The sequence below is a fragment of the Aphidius gifuensis genome, linkage group LG6 (assembly GCF_014905175.1).
Source record: "Aphidius gifuensis isolate YNYX2018 linkage group LG6, ASM1490517v1, whole genome shotgun sequence".
NCBI classification, from domain to species: Eukaryota; Metazoa; Arthropoda; class Insecta; order Hymenoptera; family Braconidae; genus Aphidius; species Aphidius gifuensis.
The window spans coordinates 10,181,652-10,207,051 of record NC_057793.1 but is presented as its reverse complement, the minus strand read 5'-3'; the positions used below and the strand labels follow the sequence as shown (position 1 = coordinate 10,207,051).

Sequence of the window (25,400 nt, the reverse complement as noted above, 5' to 3'; positions counted from 1 at the left end):
AGAAAAATAAGCAAAAGGGATGAGGAGAGAAAAATAAAATTAAAAAAAAAAAAAAAGTGAATAAGAAAAATATTTGTTATATACGAAGCCACGTGCATCACGCGCATTATTCTCGCTTCAAGTGGATATACACCCCCAAACTTGTAGTTCTATCGTCTGCGGTGGTCCTGTTGTTGCAATAAACTCAGTACTGCATCCAACAAACCCAAGTAGTATTCGTGCTCGTGACTTTATTCATGTGGCGCGTGCTGCACATATAAAATTAATTAAAGTGTGTACTGAGATTGAGGTCGGGGGAGTTGGGTGTTGTAATATTGCATCGCGACCTCAAGTTCTTTTTTTAATTCTTTCAATTTTCTTTTTTTCTATATCGAGCTACTTGTGAATACACAAAGAAAGTAAAAAACATAATATGTACCCATAATGAAATGAGATACAGCTACTCTAATTAAAATTTATTGTAGTTAATACGAGAAGTGAATCATTGTTCAACAAACTGATTCATGATAGACAAAAATTTTCATAGAATTTTAATGGTTTTCAGTGATGGACATGATTCTCTGTGATTTCATGTGAATCATCTTGAATTTGTCACTTGAATTTATCCAAAAAAGTAACAGTAATTTTTTCAGTAGTAAATTTTCATGATCACCAATAATTTCCAATGACTCTGGTAATTTGGAAAATTGATTAACATAAAATGATTTACCAGTGACTAACCCTTCGCTCGTTGATAGATACATTATTCTTTAATTTTTTTGTCATCTGTGTTCTTTCTATTTGATTCTTTTTATTTATTTTATTTTTTCTATGTACATGAACATGCATAGTCTACGTCGTCATCTTGCACCAATGTACATACTCTGGTCGTTTCAAGTACCCAAGCGCAAAACTACGTCTTGTTAAGAATTAATCACTTTCTCGACGCCGAGGGAAAATAAAAAGAAAAAATAGATGGATGGTTGGATACCATGTTATTTTAATTGTAAGCAAATTATGAACCAGCGAATGTAAAGCCCCTTAACTTACTCGAGATAGCACACACATAGACCTCATCATCTCATTATCGTTTTTATTACTTCTACGTTTTTTTTATTCTTTAAAATTTTATATATTTGATATCTTTTTTATTCCAAGTATTTTTATTTTATAATTAATCATACTCTTTTTGTCTTCTAAATTTGATAATATAATATCTCTGTTATTTTATATTTAAAATACATAAATAAACAAAAAAAAATGGGAATTTAAATAATGATTTCGTATCATAAAAAAAAAATGACCTCAAAGTTCAATTAACATCATATTATTTTTTTTTTTATTCTAAAAGATTTATCTGATTATAATTTATTTTATATATACAATTAAAATTATTTTTTGTTACTTAATAAATAGTTAAATTCATTCAAGTTGAACGATCGAGATGTCCAGGTACATTTTTGATTTTTATCTTTTAGTTTTTTTTTTTTTATTTGTCTCTGCTCATCGATGCAAAGAAAAAGGATGATAAAATGGTAACAAAGATAAAGATAGGATGTATAAAAATAAAAACCAAAGTAAAAAAAAAATTAAATTAAAAATAAAAATGTCAAGAGACGTGGTTTGACGATGGACCCTAGAATTGTCGTTGAAAGGGTCGTCGATATGTCCATCTGCTGAGAAAAAAAAAACAAAAAAAAAAAAAGTACAACTATAAAAAAGAAAAGAAAAAGATTACACATATACTTTCATATATATATCTATATAAAATAAAAGAAAAAAAATAATAATTCTTGCCTCGAGGTGACGCGATCACTGTGTACCAAGGGAAACACGTCAACATCACCACAAAATTCTCTTGGGACTTGTTTTCTTTATTTTTATCATTTTTTTATTTCTTATATACACGAAGTATATGTGTATCATGAACAAGGAAGAAAGGGAGAAAATAAAAGAGAAAGCAAACCATCTAAAAGATAAGAAGCCGAAGACAATAATCCTTCTGACGGCTGACTCTCGATGTAGCTAACGTCGGCTTATTTCTTTCACGATCCTCTTTCTATCGAGGACAAAAAAAAAAAGAAATAAAAAAATTCCATGTACACTAGTGAGGGTGGGAAAGGGAGGAGGATTTTTGGATGCACTTTAATCGGATAAATGTCTTTTTGTCACATGAATTATGTGAGGCTTGCTCTTGGCCACTCTTCGATGAACTAAAAGAAAAAAAAAGTAGATTATTATAAAGAAAAAATGAAAAAAAAATTGAAATAAACAAAAAAAAAGATTAAGTAAAACACACGTACTCTTTTATCTCATATAATATATGTATAAAATGTATCAAATAAATATGTGCAAAAAAAAAAAAATATTAAATCCGTTTCCGTTATCAGAATCATACTTTATAAAAAGTATATGAATAAAATGATGCGTGTGTAAAAACTTGGCGAGTAACAAAGTCGTCTTTGTGACTGTTCATAAGACTCAAGTATACGTAGAATAGAATAGTAGTTAAATATATATATTTGATGTTTAATATAAATACATTTTTCTATCTCTCTTTATCTTTTTTTTTTCCTCATAAATTTTGACGGTTTGACGTTGCTGTAATATTCCGAGTGATAATAATCATAACGCCAAAAGGAATTATTAATATTAGCGTTTTCCGGAAAGCCACATATATGTACTCACTGCAGATAAATGCCAATCTTTTGACCAGGGATAATCGTGCAATTTGTTTATATATACAATAAGAAAAAATGCGTTTGATGAGTATAATAAAAAAAAAGACGAGTAGGTGTTTTGAAGGTAAAAAAAAAAGTGTTTATATTATTTATATATCGAAAGGTTGGGTGGCAGCGAATGGATAATAAACAATCGTCAATAAAAATATATCCGGGTATATCTCTTGGAATATCTATTTGTATATATTTCACTGACAAATATGTGTGGATTTTTTTTTCTTTCGTTCTCTGATCTTTGATTATGAATTCTTGTTACTCAAACGTCAGAGAATACTGCAGCTTGACAGTTCTATTTCATTTCAATATACAAATTGTATAGTCTTATTATTATTGTTGTTTAATTGTTGCTTGATTTTTTTTTCATTGAATTGAATCATCAAGTTTTCTTTCATACTCATTTTCTTTTGATCATTTCTTTCTCAGAGATGCCTTGTAATTACACTGCATTTCCGGAAAGAGACAAAATAAATTGAGTAGCTAAGAAAAAGTCCGGAGATGTGAAGAAAAATAATTAAATAGTAGCCTGATGTTTTAAATTGTCAAGTAAATATATATTTATAAAATAAAAAAGTATTAAAAATATTTCAAGTGTACAATAAATTATTTAGTATTCATTATTATAAATTGTTCGATGAAAATAAATAGTATTGAAAGTATTTTATCTTTTTAAAAATCAATTTAAATATCAAATTTAACAAAATAAGGTGTCAGTTGTCTTTGACTTTTGATCCAAATTTTTAACTTTAATTAAAAATATATATTTTAGATGAGCACTGTCTGTTGATGGTGTTAAAAAATACCTACTATCTAAAAGTTGACTACAAATAGGTCAATTTTTTAATCGAAAAAAAGAAATATTTATTCCAATATAGCACTTACATCTGTCGATTTTTAATGATCAATATATATTTTTAAATCGCTAAAAAAAATTACAGTTTCATCTACCGCATATTATTCAAAAATAATTATTGTCAAAGTTTGTTTATTCCTCACTATCAAATCACCTTAACTCTAAATTTCAAAATCCAAACAGTCCAAACATTTGCATCAAAGAAAAAAAAAAAAAAGTTCCTCCAATTGATTGATCGATAAAAATGTATTTTATAATAGCAAAAAAAAAAAGATGCATATATATATATAGATTGAACATGTTTTCGTAATTGCGTTGCTAAATTTACTCGACGACTTTTGTAGTTGGCGTCAATGCGCGAATGCATATTGAGAACGTTATATATTCTTAATATTCTTATATGTAATTTTTGACTGACTATAAAGTGCACAAGCACAATTGTATATACATATATAAATCACAAGGTGTATACAATTATAATTTTACATAAATGCATATGTATATAAAGTCCATATGTATATTTGAGTGTATATATTTGAGCTGGGGTAGATGAGGGATAGAGAGAAATATTAAAGAATATAGTTTCAGAAATGATAGAAACGATGTGTGCCCCACTGCCTCATCTCTTTAGATATATACAGAATATATATATATATGTATTGCGTTGAATGTGAATGGAACTTGGTTGGCACCCCGCCTGTTTATATTTAGCCACTGTGGGCGGTATTGCTGTCATGGATACGTATCATCGGCATAACTGAGACCCGCACCCGATGAATAATGAATCCGCACTTTTCATCGGATTTTCTGTATCCAAATCATGATATACATATATATATATCATTTACAAATCAACTACAACCCCCTTACTCTTCCTCTCTGTCGACCAGCTTTTGCATCGTACTTCAAATAAAAAGCTCGTTTGCAATATCAGCATAATATTAATTAAAAATATATTTATATCAAAGACAATACATATTATTTTCACAAATTATTAATTTATTTATACCGGAAGTTCTTAAATACCACTGTCAGTATAAGTAGTTGGTATTATTATTATTTTTAAAAATTTTTTTTTAATGCTAGATGACGAGAATTCTTGGATTTATAGTTTGCATTGAAAATATTGTTAAGTGTATGTGTGTACCCAAGCCGGATGAATAAACGTCTTCCTTATCGCCTAAAATAGACTTTAATTTTTATGAATATCTGGATCAGAGCCAGATAAAAAATCCCGTAAGGGACTATTCAATTATCTTAAACTAAGTATTCAAAAGATTTTTTTTTTATTTTTCAATTCATTATAATTTTATTATTTTATTAAATTAGTTAAATTAAAAATATATATAGGAACATAAAAAAATAATGACTAAATTATTAAATATATTTAATGATGTTTATTTAAGATTAAATTTTGTTCGAGTTATTATAAGAAAAATATAATTGGTTAAATGGTTTTTTTTATTTATTTATTTCATTAAATGTTACAGACGTATCCCAGTCATATGGCAGTTGATTCACAGAAGCAAATGGAAATGCAACGGTTACAAAGTGAACATGTAAAAAGACATCATGAACAGATGATGCAGCAACACAATAGTATCCAAGAACTTCAAGCACAAATTACGAAAGGACAGTTGAGTATGTCGAGTGCACAATCATTAATGTTTCTGCCATTTCTTGATCAATTACGTGGACTTCCTGTTTCTTCAATGCCACCACCAACATCAACAACATCATCATCATCTGGAAATAAACATATCAATTCAATTGCAAATGTAAATTATATTATTTTTTTTTTGTTTTCAATTGAATTTTATAAATAAAAATATTTATGTAATTTATTTATTTATATTTTCAGATGATTAGTAATCACAGGGATAGTCAAAGTTGGGCAACAGCACATTTAGCACAAATGACAACACAATTAGAAAAAGAAAGATCACCAACACCAGTATCATCAGCAATTGCACCAACAACAGCACCATTACAAGATCCAGATGCACCTTTAAATTTAACAAAACCAAAATCATCATCATCAATAATAACAGCAGCATCATCATCACCAGGTAGTGATTCACATTCAACTGGTGCTGGTAGTAGTGGACAACAAGAACAACCATTAGCAGCAACAGCACCAAAATTATTTCCACCTGGTTTACCAATGCCAAGAAATTATTTACCATCAATGTCATATGGTGGATTACCACCACATATGAGTAGTTCACATTCATCATCAATGAACAAGGTCATGGTCAAGGAAGAAAATCCTGCTAGTGGTTCAGCAGCAGCTGCTGCTGTTGCAGCTGTTGAAAAACATTTTGCAATGCATGGTATTTATGGAATACCACCAAATGCTGGTGCAATTGCACCAGCACAACAACCACAAAGATCTAACAAACATACTGCAAGTAGAGAGGAAAATCCACAAGATGATCAAGATTATCAACACAGTAAGATTTATTATTTTTATTTATAAATCTATTTGATTTTTTATTTATTTTAATTCAATCATACGTTCTCCTTTAATATTATTCAATTGAAAAAATATATTTAATGCTTTGCTTAAAATAACTCTGGATATATTTTTAGAAATTATATTGAAATTGCAGTTTGTCGTTTTAATAACAAAAAAATAAGTCCAAGTTTTATTTTTCAAAGGGTTGGAGAGAAAAAATATAAATACAATTTTTAAAAAATTTAGGTTTCTTTTTGTTATTAGTCGTTTTTTTTTTTTTTTTTTAATTAATTTTTTTATTAAGTATACTAATAAAAATAAATTAAAAATTAAAAAAAAAGATAGTTAACTCTTTTGTTATTAATTTAACAAGTTGTATTTCGTCTCTGAAAATTTTATGGACTTTCTTTTTTTTATATAAAATTATCATCTTGATCTTTATATGATTTTTTTTAATTAAATAAATTTTTAAATTTTATTTAATTGTATGATTTTCTTTTTTTAAGTGTGGCGAGACCAGTCGTACAAAGTACCCGAGGATATCACAGAAAAAGCAAAAATGGTGAGACAACAAAAGAGAGATAGTGAGAGCAAGCCACATATCAAGAGGCCAATGAATGCTTTTATGGTTTGGGCCAAGGACGAACGTAGAAAAATTTTAAAGGCTTGTCCTGATATGCACAATTCCAACATATCAAAAATTCTCGGTAAAAATATATTTCTTTCTCGTAAAATACTTTGATAATAGTTAAATTTATTCATTAATTAAAATTTATTTAACTGATATATTATAGGAGCACGATGGAAGGCAATGTCAAATTCTGAAAAACAGCCGTACTATGAAGAACAATCAAGATTATCAAAATTACATATGGAAAAACATCCGGATTACAGATATCGACCACGTCCAAAACGTACATGTATTGTAGATGGTAAAAAAATGAGAATATCTGAATATAAATCGTTAATGAGACAGCGAAGACAAGAAATGCGTCAACTTTGGTGTCGTGATGGTGGACCAGAAATGGGATTTTTATCACCAGTTGGAAGTGATATGAGTACTGGACATCATACTTCTGGACCAGGACCATCAGCAAGACCATCAGTATCACCACCAGCAAATATGATTAATGGTACACCTGGACCAAGTCAAGATCATTCATCGTATTATTATCCACCTGATAGTTTATCACCAACTGATATTATGAATTTTTCACCTGATAATTCGGGTTCAATTGGTGGTTATGATGCAAGTCCACGACAACATCATGACGAAGATTGAATTGTGGCTCCGGGTCAGCTTATTTGGCAACCCGGAGCGCCAAGACACACCCGTGAACTTTATTGGTGAAAGTTTTCAAATGAAAAATAAAAAAAGAATTTTTATTTTTTACCTTTTTTTTTGTTAATTTTATTTTTTTACTTTAGTTGTTTATTTAATTATATATTTTTTTTTTCACTTTTCTTTTCTTACTTACCTTTCTGTCACGTGTGCCATGAAAAAATTTTTTAAAAAAATTTAGACGAGTACATAAATATGATAAACAATATTTTAAATTATAATTAAATATCAAAAAAAAAAAAAATCAATCAATTATTATTGTAGTTAAAAAAAAAAAATTGATATTACTTTTATTTAAAATTGCAAGGGGCCAAAAAAAAATTTCATTGTTTAATTATTATTAATATCGTTATTGTAATTATTATTATTATTATAAAATTTATATAATTTAAATTTTTTCAAGTTACAAAACCTACATTTTGTGGTATAATAAATGACTTTTTCGAGGTCTCCAACGATTTAATAAAAAAAAAGTGATATTCGCATTTTTTTTTTTTTTTTTACTTGAGGTTTATTTTGAGTATTATTTACTCGTCTAAAATAATATTATCCTCACTTTTGCCAAAATTTCAAGTGAATAAATAAAACATTTAAATAGTGACACATTCAAATTGTACAGAAAGGATTTATTGTATAAATTTATGAGCAACAGTCAACCTATGATAATCAAAAGAAGAAGAAAAAAATTTTTTTTTTTTTTATAATTTATACAGAATTGTTATCTGTATTTATATTATTTTTATGAAAACTGTCAAAGTCGTATTATGTTGGACAAAAAACAAGAAAATATAAAAAATAAAAATCGTGATTATGAACATTTGTAAAATGTTTTATTCACTGATTGTCGAGTGTGCCAATATTGTCCTCAACGTATCAATAAAAATTAAAATCATTTTTTCATCTCCACTGTGATGAATCTGGTGTCCAGTCGAAGAATTAAATTAACTAAAGAAAATTAAATTAACAAATTTTATTCTTATTTGTAAAGAAAAAAAAAAAACAAATGCTAGCCAATTGATTGTTAAAAGACTTTTAGTCTCTTTATGATAAGAAAAATAAAATATAAAAACAAAAAAGAGAAGTAAATAAGTAAAATAATTTTAAAAAGACACCGAATTTTTCACAATATGCGTGGAACGTAAATGTACTTATAGTATTTTTATCATTTATTTATTGAATCTCATATCATTACGATGAAAATTTTGGTGAAAAAAATTTCTCCGATTCGAAAAAAAAACCGAGTAAGCCGGAGTAAAGTGAAATGAGTCAGAGAAAAACGTAGATTAACTGAACAAAATTTTGAAAGACCTTTGTTCCAATATTGTACTCTTATCTATGTTCACATTCTTCTAACAATTTTCTTGGATTTATTTAATTATTGTCTGAATTATGCCGTTCTACTCCAATTTACTTGTTTTTTTTTTCTTCAGAATTCGAAGAAAAACGATAAAAAACTAATGAAATTATTTTCACCAGAAAACTGTATTAAAAAAGATCTTGAATTACAAAATAAAAAAGCCATTTTAGATAAACTGAGAGGGAATAAAAAGTTAAAACAATTGTTTATTGATTAAAATTAATAAAAAGAAAAAAAAAAAAAATGTACGAATGATTAAAAGGCATTGTCTTGATGAGAATGATAGTCCAGTGGAGTTTGATGTGATATAATTACTTATGTGCCAAATAGCGTTATCGGTAACCACGGAGTGAAGTATAAAAATTATAAATAAAAAAAAAAAAATTAATCTCCACAGTTCCGAGTCGCCATATTGGCTTGACGTTAAAATTCACTCGATAAAATCGATCCTTTTTTTTTTTTTTAATTTCTTTTTTTCACCTTTTGATTTTGACTTTTATTATTTTATTTTTTTTTATTTTTACTTTCTTTGTTATTTATAGTCAGTGCAATTTATAAACAAGGTACCTAATATATCTTAATTATGAGAAAAAAAAAAAAAAGAAATTTTTTAAAAAAGAATAAAACGAGCCAGTAGGTATTCTCGATGAAATATTCAAGAAGCTCGTACCATTAGATAATATACGCAAAAATTAAAATTAAAAATTGAATAATTAAAAAAAAAAAACATTAAAAACAAACGAAAAAAAAATGAATATATATAACTATATATAAATATATAAATAAAATGAAAAAAAGAAAAAACACATTTGCGAAGAGTGATTGCGCATAAGCAATGGTATAAAAAAAAAAAAAAAATAGCTTAATGTTATTAATAATATTTATTTTATGTATATAAATGAAACTATATAACTGTACTCGGATAATTTTTAAATCACCGAAATTATTCATCTTTAATTGATTTTTTTCTTAAAGAAAAAAATGAGAAGAAAAAAAATAATACGTCTATATATTATTAATATTATTAACACTGTCATCATTGCTATTATTTTTTATTATTATTATTATTATTATCATTATTATCATTATCATTATTTTTATTAAAAAATAATTGTACAGTGTAATTATATTACTTGTGATGCACACATGTGGATTATAATGTGCAAAAATATTACTTGATTATCAGACTACTGACGTTGAAATGAATGAAAAATCTTTAGTTATTATTATTATGATTATTATTATTATTATTATTAAAACGTAAATAAAAAAAAGAAAATTATATAGTATTATCATTTATATTTAAATATATTTATATAAATGATTAGTACTTTTTATTTTTATTTTTTGAAATATTATTTTTTATTTTACTCACATTGGCGTTAATTATTATTTATAATTTATTTTATTATTATTGTTAAATAAATTTAATAAATAAATAAAAAAAAATTTTTTAGCTTTATTTAATTGTATTTATAGATATAGAAAGATTGTATGTGAAAATTTATGGTGATGAGAAATAAGAAAAAAAAAAAACAAATCTCTTATAAAAAAAAAATCATTTTTATTCACTAAGTGTATAAAATAAAAATGAAAAAAAGAAAAAAAAAAAAAAAGATATGCTATTATGAAATACTCACTGAAAATTTTTGCATGTCCTGTCATATTAACATGGTGCACTAATATTTTGTTTTTATTATTTTTTTAATTATTAAATTGAATGAATAAATAAATCTCTAAAAAATCATGAATTTTATTTTTTAATTGTTGTATGATTTTTATTTTTTTAATAATTTTTTTTTTCGTGTTCAACTTGAATTATTATTTTTATTTTTTAATTTATCAATGTGCCATAGAATTTTTTTTTTTTTTTTATTTTAAAAAGTGCACATGTAAGTGAAAAATTAATCCTCATATTTCAAATAATATCAAGTAAATAGCTAATTTTTAGACTCATATTTATGGAAAAAATAAATATTAAAATTAAATTAATTATGAAAAAAATATTGCAAATACATGCTGTAATAATAGAAACATTGTAAATTGAATATATTATATTAAACACTGAATATAATATATTTAAAAAAAATTAGAATGAGAAAAAAAAAAAAAACACTAATATGCAAAATTTAATCCTCCAAGCATTCATTTTATTACATGTACGTTGTTGATATTATATAAAAAAAAAACAAAACAAATATATATAAAATATAAATAAAGAAAAAAAAAATTTAGTAAAATGTTTTTCTGACTAACAGAATTAGCTGAAAGAAAATAAAATAATTAATGAAATTTTGTAAATAGTCATATTATTGGGTCAGTGGAGCAAGTAAGATCAATAATATGAAACTTAATTTAAAAAAATTATCAACGATATAAAAAATTGAATGCACCCTGGCATACTCAATAATAATTATCTAATTTATTGTTAAGAATGGCTAAACAAAATAAAGAAAAAAAAAAAATTTAGATTTAATTAATAAAAACACTGGGCAACTCTGATATCAAATTGTGTTAAAATGGTTTGTAAAAAAAAGAAAGAAAAAAAAAAAAAAAAAACCTTAGAATTAGATAGAAAAATCAAGAAAAAAAAGTCACAGCCTATAATTCCATCATTATTATTAATTTAATTATTTCTTTGTGATTGTATATTTTGATACTTCAATTTCGGCTGTTTGTAAAAAAAAAAAAAAAATAAGAAAAATTGAAAAAAAAAACGTTTTTTTGTAGCGCGATTCGGCTGTGACCAAATGATATACATGTGCTGAATTTACGTAATTTACAATTTATTAGTTCGCGAATGAAAAAATAACAATTTATTATTTAGGTTGTGACTTTCGACACTTGGATAATAGTGACAAGAAAACAATTAAAAAAACATAAAATAAATATAAGAGTTATAATGAAAATAATAATAGTAATAATAATAATAATAATAATTAAAAATAATACTAATATTAATGATAATAAATAAATAAAAATGCATTGTACTGCAGAGAAAAAAAACATGGATGTATCATTATATTTATTATAATAATTTAAAAGTAGGTAACTTTGTTGTTTGTATTTTACAATCATAATCAATTATCTACTCTATAAATATAATTCTATAAACATAAAAAATATAAATTTTTTCTTATTGTTGTTTATTTAATTAATAATTGCATGATATTTTAAAATTAAAATTTTTTGAATTAAATATAACAATCAAATATTATATTAACATAAAGATATTACTAAAAGTATATCTTAGTTAAAGTCCATATGCTTATCTCTAGCTAAATTTCTCAGTGAATTAGCCATAGTTTCACCAGTTTGATTGATCATATTAGTGAAAGCACCATGTGAGTTTTGAAGAAGTACCTGAGGACGATCAAATTCAACGACTCTTCCAGCATCCATGACAAGTATTTTATCACTATCCATGACTGTATTTAATCGATGGGCAATTGTAACTACTGTGCAGTCTGTAAATTTTTTACGAATTGTTTTTTGAATAAGTTCATCTGTTTTTGAATCGACATTGGCAGTGGCTTCGTCTAATATCAATATTTTATTATTCTTTATAATTGCCCGTGCTAGACAAACAAGTTGTCTCTGCCCAACACTCAAGTTGTTACCTCTTTCGTTGATATATGTCTGAAGATCCATTTCTTTGAGCTCAACGTCATCTAGAGCAGATCTAAGCACATGATCTTCGTATAAATCAAATGGATCTAAATTTTTTCTTAAAACACCAGCGATTAAAAATGGTTCTTGTGGAATAATTGATATTTTCGTTCTTAAATCATGAAGACCAATTTGTTTTGTTTCAATTTCATCAATTTTTATTTCACCCTCAAGATAAGCTAGTCTAAAAAGAGCCGATATTAATGAAGATTTTCCAGCACCAGTTCTTCCGACAATTCCTATTTTCTCGTTTCCATCGATTGAAAAATTAAGATTTTTTAAAACAGGTGCCTCTGATGGATCATACGACATGTAAACATTTTTAAATTGAATTTTACCATTTTCTGGCCATTTTTCTTCTGGTTTTTTATCAGTTAAACTATTTAGTGGTGATTCACTTTCTAGATTTGTATACTCATACACTCTTTCTACAGATGTCATTTGATTTCCAAGCTCAGTAATTTGTTGCATTGTAAATGCTAAGAATCCTATAAGCCCAACAATTTGTGTGGTAACAAGACCAATACTGCTCTCAACAATTTCATCATTTCTTACAAATATCAGTAAGCTCATAGTGACAATACAAGCATAAATTGAACACAAATTATCTAGCCAAAAATCATATGTTACAGAAGTTCTAATGAACATAGACCAAACTGATGAATGAACATCTTGATGATTGTCAAATTCTTCAATTAAAATTTTTTGACTATTAAACGATCTGATTGTGGCAAGACCTTGATATGAGGAGCTCAAGTGATTTAAAACTGGAGATTTATTTATTCCTTCCAGTCTTTTTAAACTCATTGAAGTAGAAAAGTAAAAAATTGTCAGAAAATATACAATTATTCCAATAATTATAGCAGGAATTATAAGCCAATAATTTGTTATTGCCAACAAAGTGAATATTCCAAACAATTTACCAACATATTGAATGCACTCAAGCATATTGATGGGTAACGAGTTGTCAACAACTCCCAAATCTTTAGAAAAACGATTTAAAATTCTGCCAGAGGAGTTCGTATTGAAGAATCTGATTGTTGCGTGAATTACACTTTTGAACATTTGATCATGAAGATGTTTAGAAGCTCTCGTGCAAATTCCGATAAACGCAATAGATTGTACAAAAGTCATAATTACTACCACTATGGTAATAGTTCCAAAAATAAAAATACGATTAGTCATTGATGAATCATTGACCTTTGTCACGGTTGAATTTGAATATATTTTTTCATCTTGAATCAAATAAATGATGAACCAATCACCTCCAGATGACAATATTTGTGTAGCACCAATCAACAAAAATACAAAATACACCAAACAAGAATTACCAGAAGCACCAAAGTATGCTAAGAATAATTTAGTTTCCATTTTTCCTTTAATTTGAGTTTCTTCAACTTCAACAGGTTCTTCATTATTGTCACGTACTGTATCATCATTCAATGTTGGTTCTAAATTAACAGAATAAAAAGTTTTGTGTTCTATTGTATCTTGATTTTTGATCGAAGATTCTATCTCGTTATTAGATGACAATAGAGAAGCTGATAATATTTTAAAATTAATTGATTTTACAATCAACTCATCGTAATTTCCATCAGCTTCAATTTTTCCATCTTTTATAAAAATAATTCTGTCGACATTTTTTAAATATTCAATTTGATGAGTCACAAGAATTCTTGTTTTTCCTTTTAAATATTTTTTAATACACTCGTTGAACATGTTTTTACCAACATTTGTATCAACTGAACTCAATGAATCATCAAATAGATAAATTGAAGCATCATCATAAACAGCACGTGCAAAATTTATCCTGGCTCGTTGTCCCCCAGACAAACTTATTCCACGTTGACCAACAATTGTTTTGTCATTGTAAGGAAGAAGCTGTAAATCTCGTTCCAATTGGCACACTTTTATAACTTGTTTATATCGATTTTGGTCCAGTGATCGACCAAAGATAATATTGTTTTTAACTGAGCCATAAAATATCCAAGGCTCTTGACATGCATATGCAATATTTCCTTGTATATCAACATTCCCTTGATAAACTTTTAGCTCTTTAAGAATGACACTCAATAAACTTGACTTGCCAGAACCAACTGGACCAATAACAGCTACCAACTGGCCTGGTTCTACTACCATATTTAAATTACTCAATGTGTCTTTATCGAGCCACTTTGCAAATGCCTCTTTAATTATAATTGATCCTTTATTTTCTTTAACGTTATCATCATTATCACTTTGTTTATCAAATTTTTTAAAAGCCAATGGTTTTACATTGTCATGTAGATAAGCATCATTTTTATAATAAAATTTTTTAGTATTTTCATTGTTAACACTTTTAAAATTTTGTAATTGAGTTTCAGGATTAACTTCTTCGTACAACATAAAATTTTGAATACGTTTTATTGATGCTATTGTTTCACCAAAAAGTAAAATACCTTTAGAAAAACAAAATAACATTTGTACACGAATCATTTCAAAGTAAGCAATTAACATAAATATTTTTGATGCTGTTAATTTATTAGAGCTTTGCTGTTGATTGTCAGTATTTAAAAATATAATACAAAGTATTGTAATAAAAATTATAACTCTTGGCATACAGTGAAACAATGATGACATGAATATACGAAGAATATAAGCTGATTTCATAGCATCAACTTCAACATTTCTAGCATTTTTAATTGAATCACTAAATAGATATTCCCAGCAATACATTTTGATTACTTCAATACCACTAATTGCTTCATTTGTTAATCTAATACGTTCATCAGTTTTTTCATAAATATTGTGACAAAATTCTGATGATTTTTTTCCTATCCATTTGCTAAAAGGAATCAATATGAGAAAACAAATAACTCCAATAATACCAGCCAAGCCAATCTCGAGATAAATAAAGTAAGTGCTAAATATTACTTGTAGTGGACCAATCCATATGTAATGAAGATATATGCAATGATCCAATTTGTTGACATCATTAGACATAAGATTCAATGCTTGTCCAATCGTTTTATTACCTATATATGTTGGTGATAATTTTAGAACTTTTCTATATATCAAGGAGCAGCAAGCAACTCTTATTTTCATTCCAAGATGATTCATTGTCATTAAAAATTTACTGACTATAACGTTATTCAAAATTATAGAAATCATGATATATCCGACATACATGTAAGCATCATTTTCAGTTGTACTATTTTTTGAATTTTTTTTAGCTGAGGAAAAGTACTTTATGTATGCGGCAAGTGCAACTGGCTGTGTTGTTCTATATACCAAAACAAAAATAAAATTTAATTTTTTACTTTTCAGGTCTTTTAAATTTTAGCAGATTATTTCCACCAAAAGAAAATTGTTTAATAAAAAAAAAAAAAAAAACTAAAGTAACTTGAGATAGTTTAAGAAAATAAATTATTATTACCCTATAATTATTAGAAAAGTACCAAAAAAAATTCCACGTAATGCAAATTCAATACCAAATACATCGAACAGTGCTTTCACTAAATTTGGTAATGAATTTTTAGTTGAACCATTGAAATTTTTAATTTCTACTCGTTTCAATTCATTCCTCCATGAGCTTGATAGTTTATTACCCAAATAATTACTTTTATATTCTTTTGAAATTTCTGGAAGATCATCAATTTGTAAATCTCTTTTGTAACCAGTTAAAAATATACCAAGCATCCATCTGCGAAGGAAAAAAAATCGTATAATATATATAAATAAAAGTAAATAAAAATTATATAGTTTAATGATAATAATAAATTAATATTCACGTGAAAGTTGGTTTCCTTGAAAAATTTGCTTCATTTATTGAATTTTTTTTATCTTTGGTCATTACTTGCGCTTGCATTTTAAGTTCCCCAATTGAAATTATGTTGTAATAATTATTCAATGATAATCAAAAGCCAAACGTTAATAATAATTTATAAAATCGAAAATATTACAATATTTATTTGTTAAATAAACTAATTTTTCAATTAACATTAATAAATTTTATTTAATTATTTATACTTTTATTTATTCATTCATTTTCGAAAAAAAAAACGTAATTTATTTGCAGCTTACTTTGAATTATACACAAACTTTACTTTACATTCAATGTTTGAATTTATAAATAACTAGCCAATTTGATAACCGTCACTGTGTATAATTTTCAACACTATGATTGTTTTGTCCTCGATATTGTTATCACGAGTATTCATGTTTAAACTGTATTATAATTATAGATACCTGTTTTTGTTTTTTTTAGATAATGGCTTTCGTTCAGTATTGGTTATCATTTTTATGTACAGTCTAATTACAACAATAATTGTACACAGCTAAAAAGAATTGTAAAATGTAAATGATACAATAAAAATAATAAATTTTCAACATTTTTCAAGTGTCCAATAAAAATTTAAAGAAAGTCCTGCTGGATTTCACGGTGTAAATCAGTTTAAATTAGTTGGAAACGTGGATCGTGACGTCACATACACAGATACAAGAAAAATGAATCAAAAATTTTCATTAATATAATTGAAAAATGTTTCATTTTCTTATTGCCTATATTATTATCTACATTATTTCAGCTTTACTCCGATTCCTACGAGATTTTTCCACATTTCTCCGATTTACTCCGCATATACTGCTGTATAGAAAAATTTCGAAGAAAAAACGGAGTAGAGCAAAAAATTATTTATTAACATTATATCTCTGATTTTTTCTGACTTGATGCATCCAGTATCTTACATTTTTTTGACAATATTTGCACATTAAAAAACCTCCTGGCTTCTTATTAAAATGAGATGTTCCATGTTTTACCAAAATTTGTTTTGTCAAAATTTGGTGTATTGTATATATACACCAATAGTGTATATACTTGAATGGAGTATACTAGGGTTCAGGCCAGGATTATCTTGTCTTAAAATTTCATCAAGATTTGTATTGTTTTTTTTATTTGAATTTTCATCTAACGATATAGAATTATTGTTGTACATACCAATGAAAAAACCTACTAATAAGGAAAAAAAAAAACCCCGCTAGTAAACGTCAAAAAATCATTACAAAGAACAACAAAACAATGACCAATTGGTATGTACAGCAATAATTCTATCATTAGATAAAAATTCAAATAAAAGAAAATAGAAACAAACAGTAATTTTCACAAAAAAAATTGACAATTCTTCAAAGTCGCCACCGCATATGTAATTTTGTAGCTATTGTTTATTTTAAATTCCGGTACATTCACAAAAAAATATGATTCTAGAAAATCAACAAGAAAATATATCTTTGATGACTATCATGAAGTTTCAACTGTTGAAAAAAATTTCTATTTGACCCCGCTTAATATAAAATTTTTATCTATAATATTAAAATGAAGGAAAATACAATTAACAATGTCATCAATAAGTGTGTAAGCTTGAAGTTTTTTTTGGGAAGAATAAGGTGAAGTCAAATATAAAATTATAGAAAAATTTTTTTAAAAATATACATTGTACTAATTGCAAGATACTTCAAAGAATTTCAATAATAAAATTATAAATAATCAATGACATTAAAATATGTTGAGTTGATACTTGATGTTGGCCAGACACATCATCAAAATGTGTTTAATTTATTTTTGGCTGTTGATTATAAATTCGTATTCATTCAATAAAGTACCTACCCTGGTCATGGTTGATTTAATCTCATCAGTAAGCCTGAAAATAAAATAATCAAACACAGGGAAATCAAATAAGGAATAAAAATAAGAGAGACAATACTTCAAAAAGTTAAATAAAACAATTATAAATTTAATGGTAATATTGAGTGAAGATAATAAACACTTACATAGAAATTATTTAAATAAAAATTGAACACAGAAAGTTATGTACAAACGCAAAAGACATTTATTATCAACATACTATCAACTTTCTTTTAACTTCTTATTTTAACATTTTCATTTTCTGAAGTTTAAATAATCTAACTTTGAGTTAATTATTTCTTCAACATAAATTACTTTCTATTGTTCTTCTTAATTTGTTAATGCCTTTATTAACTACCTATTATTAATTAAATATTCGAAAACTGAATCTCTGATGGCTTAAACTACTATTGATATTTTTTTTTTTTTTTTGATAGTACAATAAAATAATGTGTTTCAATGAATATAAATAATAAATTATTAAGTACAAAATTAAAATGATAAATACAAATAAAATAAACAAATGATTTGAAATTACTCAAACTGTTATATCCAATATTATTACTCAACTTAATTCTTATTTATTTATAAAATATTTACTCTAATTGATCAAGAAATTCATTCAACATTCACACTTTTTGCACACATACAATCACACTATTTATTATAATTATTACAAATACTAATTTTGAATACTAATTTTTTTTTTACAATTTGTAAATTTTTTTCACAGTATGTATATACCGTGTTGCTTGGCCTAACGACAACAGCCAAGTGATTATACTGTTCAACCTACAGCCACCATTATAGTGATGGTTAATTCGCCACACTTTACTACAACGAATAATCATAATTACCAATAGACATACACCTATAATTATATAGACACACGTTACAGGTTTAAAAATATATACATATTATCTGAAGAAAACAAACATGTTCTATTACACATCACATCTTATTCCTAAATTATTATCAAGTTTTATCAATTTTAAAAATATTAGAGGTCAATGTAGTTTGTCTATCATTTTAGAGTGTTATTAGCATACATTATTACCAAGATAAATCATTTATAAGCTCAGTAGGTTACTGAGGAAGAGATTTACAATCGTAATTATAACGATGTCTATATTTGTAAGGAAGGAAGGAAGATGGAACGACAGTCACAGGGTTTCGTTGATTCAACTGCTGCTTTTCTTTAGACTTATTTTTGTTGACGTCTCAAGTGTTAATAGGATGATATGCAATTCAATCTTGAATACATCACAGCAAGGACGCGTTGGTGTTGGGCTGATTGACCACCAGTCCCTCCTCCCTGCTTCATCTTCATCATAGTATGGCATCTGGATGATTGAGTAAGCCTTGCCCGAATGCTTTTTTGTATTAGGTAAAAAATAGCACGGACTTGGTATTTGTCATGACATCATGATTCAACTCATCTTGAAGACTGTTATCTTAAAGATATTGTCAGGTAAATAGTTCTCTTTTTAGCTCGTATTTGATGGACCGAGGCACTATAACTTGCACCCGTTCTTTCCCAACTCTCTGGTTGTATCTGGTTGTATCTCCCTATTGACTTCTCTGTGTTAGGCTCACGTTACATTATAATCAACACGTCTTTTGAAGCTACATTTTGACCTCATCATAGTTCTTGAGAGTGCCATAAGCATTGAAAAAAAAAAACACACACACACACCTTAGTATATTTTTTTCATCAATCGGACGAATCTGTGTCCTCAAAAAAAAAAATATTACTGGTTGATATGTTCTTTGCATTTACTTGTTCAGAACATATTCACTGTATATGTTCTGTGAAATGTTCTTATTTTTTTTTCTCACACTTATTCGTTTAGCTCTTCAAGGTCATCTTCGTTAATGTGGAGGTGTGATTGTCGTTTTTGAATCAGGTTGAATCTCGATGCTCGGCTTGCAAATGTGCCCAACTCCAACATAACTCATTTAGGGCATGTAACTTGTAGTACAGATGCTGAGAAGTCCCAAAATGCATTGCCTTTACAACTTGCGGTTGTTATGAGTTCTAATGTTTTGATGTGTCCCCTGTGACGGACGTATTGTGATAAAGGAGTATTACAAAGAAGTTGGGTTGCTTCGAAAGTTAAAATACTTGTCGTTTAATTTACTTTGACCTCTATTGCAATTGATGATACAAATAATTTATCTGGATTTTAACTTATCGTTCTACATACAAACTTTTCTTTTTATCTTATTATATATTTATATGATAATCGATGACAAAATTACGGATATAACAGTAAAATAGATGTAATTAAGTGAAACTTTTATAGATTAAATTTAATGAATTGTAAATTTATTTTTTAAAAATTTATGTGAAACTTTTTCCTACGTATAGCGGCTGTAAAAAGTAGATAAGTATACGTTAATCAATGTGTTAAAACCAGCTATATCAAAGAAGTAAATTCAATACCTTAAAAGAAGCAACATTATCTCACCTGTCATAAAATTGTAACATGTTAAAAATATGTACGTTGTAATATTTATTTAATTAATTTAGTCTATTATAAGAGTGATTTTGTAAACGAAACCTTGATTGAACCAGTTTACGCTGCTTGGTTCCGGGGACCTTTATTTTACAAGCTCAAATATTTTTCAAAAGTCAAATATATTTTTACTTAATTATTTTGTATATATACAATCAGGGAATATCGGGCGCAAAGTGAAAACACAAAAAAAAATTTTAAAAATTTGACAGAAAGTTTTATACCCAATTGATACTCGAACTTCCATTTTTTAATATGAGCATTAAATTTCACTACAACCAGAATCCAGTGTTACCAACTACAGTGCATAAGTCCGTGGAACATGGGAAAAAAATAATAACGCTTGACGACAATCAAGAGGGTAAATATTTTATAAAATAAGTGAATAAAAAAAAATTTTTATAATGTAATAATGATAATAATATTAATAATATGTTTTGTATGCTAGATGAAGTGATTATACCCGAGCAGAAGTTCAGATCAGGTTTGGATCAAGCCCTGATCAGGCTTGCCTGATTTCAAATCCAATCTGGATCCAGACACTGGATCCGAACCTGAACAGGCTGTGGTAAAAATACATGATCCATAATGAATCTAGATTCTGGATCCAAATTGAACCAGGCAAAACAAATTTTGCTTGTACTTCAAAAGGTTTTTATTGTTATTTTATTTTTACGACATGCGTTTTCGAATTTCCAATGTAGTCGAGGGTCAATTTTTTTTCGATAGACTCCAACGAAGGACAACGCTAAAAGCCCAGATTACAATACTGCAGAATTTAGTAGTGACTGAAAACATCATGTCTGAAAAAATATTACGCGGTAGACATTGAACAATCAAAAAAGTAAATATTTTATAAAATAAATAGAAAAAAAATTTTTATAATAATAATAATAATAATAATAAAATATTTCTTTTATTACAGAACGCAGCAAAGATGGCAATACTGAAAAACAGGGACCAACATTACCCACTCAAGCCATAAAATACGGTAAAAAAATAATGCCGGTAGATGAAGAAGGTAAATATTTTATAAAATAAATAGAAAAAATTTTATAATAAGAGAAATAATAATAATATTAATCATATATTTTTGTATGGTGGATGACGTAGTTATATTGAACCAATCGTCAACGTCTTCGTCATCATCCGGTTCATCATCGTCATCGGGTTTGTCTTTGTCGTCATCGGCTTCGTCTTCACCATCAGGCCCACCTTCCATTATAAACGAAAATAATGTTGCTGATGAGTATGACAAAAAACATAAATATCGGTCTGAAGCAGGGCCTTCAAAGACACTTGCCGAGAAATTAAAAAATGAGCCTGTAGATATTACAGATTTTTGCGTTGACTGTGCAGGGTATCAATGCCCAAATAAAGCAGCAACGCCACATCATCAATTTTGTAAAGGCTGTCATGAAAAATGGCAGATGGGTGAAAAACCGCAGTACCCACAACCCTTGCCTACAAAATTCCAAACTCAATTATCGAAAAATGACAGCAATTTGTAAATCAAAGAATAACATGTTTGCAAGACCAAATACGGTGAAGACGAAGCCGATGACGACGAAGGCGTAATACACGCCTTCTTGAGTAATTTTACATCAGATTTACAATAAATCGCCATTTCTCGTTTAAAATCAAATGGCGGACCTATTATTATTATTGTTATAATTGTGTATGTATAATTATTGAAATTGTGAAACTGTAGAACGTGTCTATTATTTTTGCGGTAATTATTACCATCATTGTTACTGAGGCCGTTGTTAATATTAGTAGAAGGAAGCTCTTCTGGGCGACTTTGTGGAATGCGGTTCCCCCCCTTCCCCCCTCGAGTGTGAAATACATGTGTTTAGTTTTATAGTAGGGAAAAAAATAGAGTTTTAAGAAAACATAGATAAAAGTAGTTTTTTTTAATATAGTTTTTAGTATAGTTTTCGGAAAATGTAAGAATAAAGAAGTTTTTTTAATATAGTTTTTAGTTTCGTGTTCAAATCGTATAAGGGTAGAATAGAAAAAATCATCCCACTGTTAATTTAGTTTACGAACGACATAAATTTTTCTGAAGTTTAAAATGTTGCTTTTGTTATTTTATTTTTACGAGTTGCATGTTTTTCAGATTTCCATGCCGAAGGTTAATTTTTTTTCGATAGACTTTTTCTAAATGTTCCTGCTGTTTATTATCTAATTTTACGAGCGATTTGCGATGGGTATTTTCAGATTTTTGTACGTGGGAAAGAGTCATAAAAACAGTGGGTAAAAATGGACCAATTAGAAATGATAAGTATTTATGGTGGTGGGAAAATGGGCCTGACTAAAATTATTTTGACTATCATCCCTGAAAATTTTCACGGCAAGTGTCAGTTGTGTTTTCCGGGTCCACTTAGTCACATCTTAACTAAAATAAAAAATGAAACGCGCACTTGAAACCAACGAAGTTGACTTTAGTTGTAAAAAAAAAAAAGTAGGAGATATCCATGATAAAAAATGGATACATGAAATTTATAAATATCCTGAACTGTTGAGTGAACTAAAAAATTTAGAGTGTACTGTGATTGCCCGCGGCGATTGGATCCCAGGATTTTTTAAAAAATTTCCCAAAAAAGATAGGGAACTGGGTGATTTTATTCGTGATAAATTACTCGGCAATCCTGTCGATATAGAAGATATAAAAAAGTATTCAGAGTTAGAAATACAGTTTAAAAACATTATACAAAGAGTTAATGATAAAAGTGAAAAAAGTTCAACACAGTGTGAAGATCTGTAGAAGGATTTTGAGAAGGCTGATGAGGATGATATGCTGTTTTTAGGTAAATAAATTTTCAATGATACTTTTTTCTTAACTAATAAATAAAATAAATTTTTTAATACTTTTTTTAACAAATAACTTTTCAATAAAAAAAATTTTTTTTAATACTTTTTTTCAACAAATAAATTTTCCATAAATAAATTCGAAATACCGACTGGCGAAGTTATGATATACAATGAAATCACAGTTGACGAGACTGTACAAGAAAATAATAATGAAACACCTGTAGATGACCCAGTGGCCGAAAATGAAATACCCGTAGATGTTGAAAAAAATGACATGGCTAACACAGACCGAAAATATGAAACAGCTGCGGAACTGTTTGCCAATGCACAGTTGGAGATAAAAGAAAATGAACCAGTTTATTGAGGTAAAATATTTTTGTTCATAATGATTTTACGTTATAAAATAATAATAAAGATAATAAAAATTTTATGTTACAGATCTAGTACAAAATGCTCTTGAAAAAAAAAAATATATTCAGAAATTAAAAAACCTGCAATTACGTCGGTGGAAATATTACCTCCAACTAAACGCATTACTATGAATTCTAAAAAAATAACTAAAAAACAAAAAGGTAAATATTTGTAGTAAAAATAATAATAATAATAATAATAAAATATATTTTTTATTACAGAACGCAGTAAAGATGACAATACTGAAAAAGAGGATCCAGTATTACCTATTCGATGCGGGAAACACGGAAAAAAAATGATAGCCGTAGATGATGATAAAGGTAAATATTTTATAAATAAAAAAAAAATTTCAAAATATAAAATTGATAATAATATTAATCATATATATTTTTTGTATGGTAGATGACGTGGTTATATTGAGCCAATCGTCAACGTCTTCGTTATCATCATCGTCATCGGGGTCGTCGTCGTTTATATAAAAATATAAAAAAACAATAAATAAATAAATAAAAATTTTGTATACCTTTTTCCTTTTGCCTTCTTTTTACAGATATATTTGTTATTGTTAAAAATTTTTATTTATTTATTTATTGTTTTTTTATATTTTTTTTTTTTTTTTGCGATACAATAATACCTGTAAAAAAAGACATAAAAACAATTTATTTATTTATTTATTTATTTTTTCATTATATTTTTTTTCGATACAATAATACCTGTTAAAAAGACATATAAACAATTTATTCATTATTATTATTATTATTATCTATTAATTGGGCACAGCGTTCACAATGACCAAATTCATTTACAATTGGTTCTCCCCAGCAGAGATCACATTTAGTTTTGTTTAATGATTCTTCGAGCTCACGGATTTGGTTTTGCAAACATGTTATCCTTGCATCTACCAATGTCTGACGTTTTTCAATTATTGTGTTTGGTATTTCTACTGGTGATGGTTGTGGGATATGTGGTTGTTCACCCGCCTTCTATTTTTCAAGACAATTTTTACAAAACTGGTGGTATGGTGTGGCTGCTTTATTTGGGCATTGATACCCCTCGCAGTCAACGCAAAAATCAGAAGTATCTACAGCTAGCGGCTTTGAAGACCCTGCTTCAGCCCGATATTTATTTTTTTTATCATACTCCTCAGCAACATTATTTTCGTTCATAATCGGGGGTGGTTCCGATGACGATGATGACGACCCCGATGACGATGATGATAACGAAGACGTTGACGATTGGCTCAATATAACCACGTCATCTACCATACAAAAAATATATATGATTAATATTATTATCATTTTTATATTTTAAAATTTTTTTTTTATTTATAAAATATTTACCTTCATCATCATCTACGGCTATCATTTTTTTTTCGTGTTTCCCGCATCGAATAGGTAATACTGGATCCTCTTTTTCAGTATTGTCATCTTTACTGCGTTCTGTAATAAAAAATATAATTTATTATTATTATTATTATTATTATTATTATTATTTTTACTACAAATATTTACCTTTTTGTTTTTTAGTTATTTTTTTAGAATTCATAGTAATGCGTTTAGTTGGAGGTAATATTTCCACCGACGTAATTGCAGGTTTTTTAA

At 27.1% G+C, this 25,400-nt stretch overlaps 3 protein-coding genes across 6 annotated transcripts in view; 1 reads left to right on the top strand and 2 right to left on the bottom strand.

Moving 5' to 3' along the window:
• LOC122859432 (transcription factor Sox-6-like) overlaps positions 1-9,290 on the top strand; it is a 109,129-nt gene extending 99,839 nt beyond the window's left edge. For 3 of the 4 annotated variants that reach the window (XM_044163031.1, XM_044163030.1, XM_044163029.1), the window contains 4 exons: positions 5,061-5,348; positions 5,432-6,023; positions 6,535-6,735; positions 6,823-7,556. In XM_044163031.1, coding sequence (XP_044018966.1) covers positions 5,061-5,348; positions 5,432-6,023; positions 6,535-6,735; positions 6,823-7,310 — 1,569 coding nt within the window. In that variant the 3' untranslated portion in view covers positions 7,311-7,556. Of the gene's footprint in view, positions 1-5,060; positions 5,349-5,431; positions 6,024-6,534; positions 6,736-6,822 lie in introns of all 4 variants that reach the window. The other variant, XM_044163028.1, reaches the window with a different exon arrangement.
• Positions 9,291-11,976: 2,686 nt separating this feature from the next.
• On the bottom strand, positions 11,977-13,203 carry LOC122859815 (probable multidrug resistance-associated protein lethal(2)03659). The gene has a single exon (XM_044163502.1). The coding sequence runs from the start codon at positions 13,201-13,203 to the stop codon at positions 11,977-11,979; it is 1,227 nt and encodes a 408-aa protein (XP_044019437.1).
• A 332-nt stretch (positions 13,204-13,535) lies between these two features.
• On the bottom strand, positions 13,536-20,546 carry LOC122859814 (ATP-binding cassette sub-family C member 4-like). The gene is made up of 7 exons (XM_044163501.1): positions 20,527-20,546; positions 15,881-16,078; positions 15,563-15,658; positions 14,986-15,220; positions 14,733-14,928; positions 13,597-14,582; positions 13,536-13,541 (listed from the first exon to the last, which is right to left on the bottom strand). The coding sequence occupies exons 1-7, from the start codon at positions 20,544-20,546 to the stop codon at positions 13,536-13,538; spliced, it is 1,737 nt and encodes a 578-aa protein (XP_044019436.1).
• Positions 20,547-25,400: the final 4,854 nt, after the last annotated feature.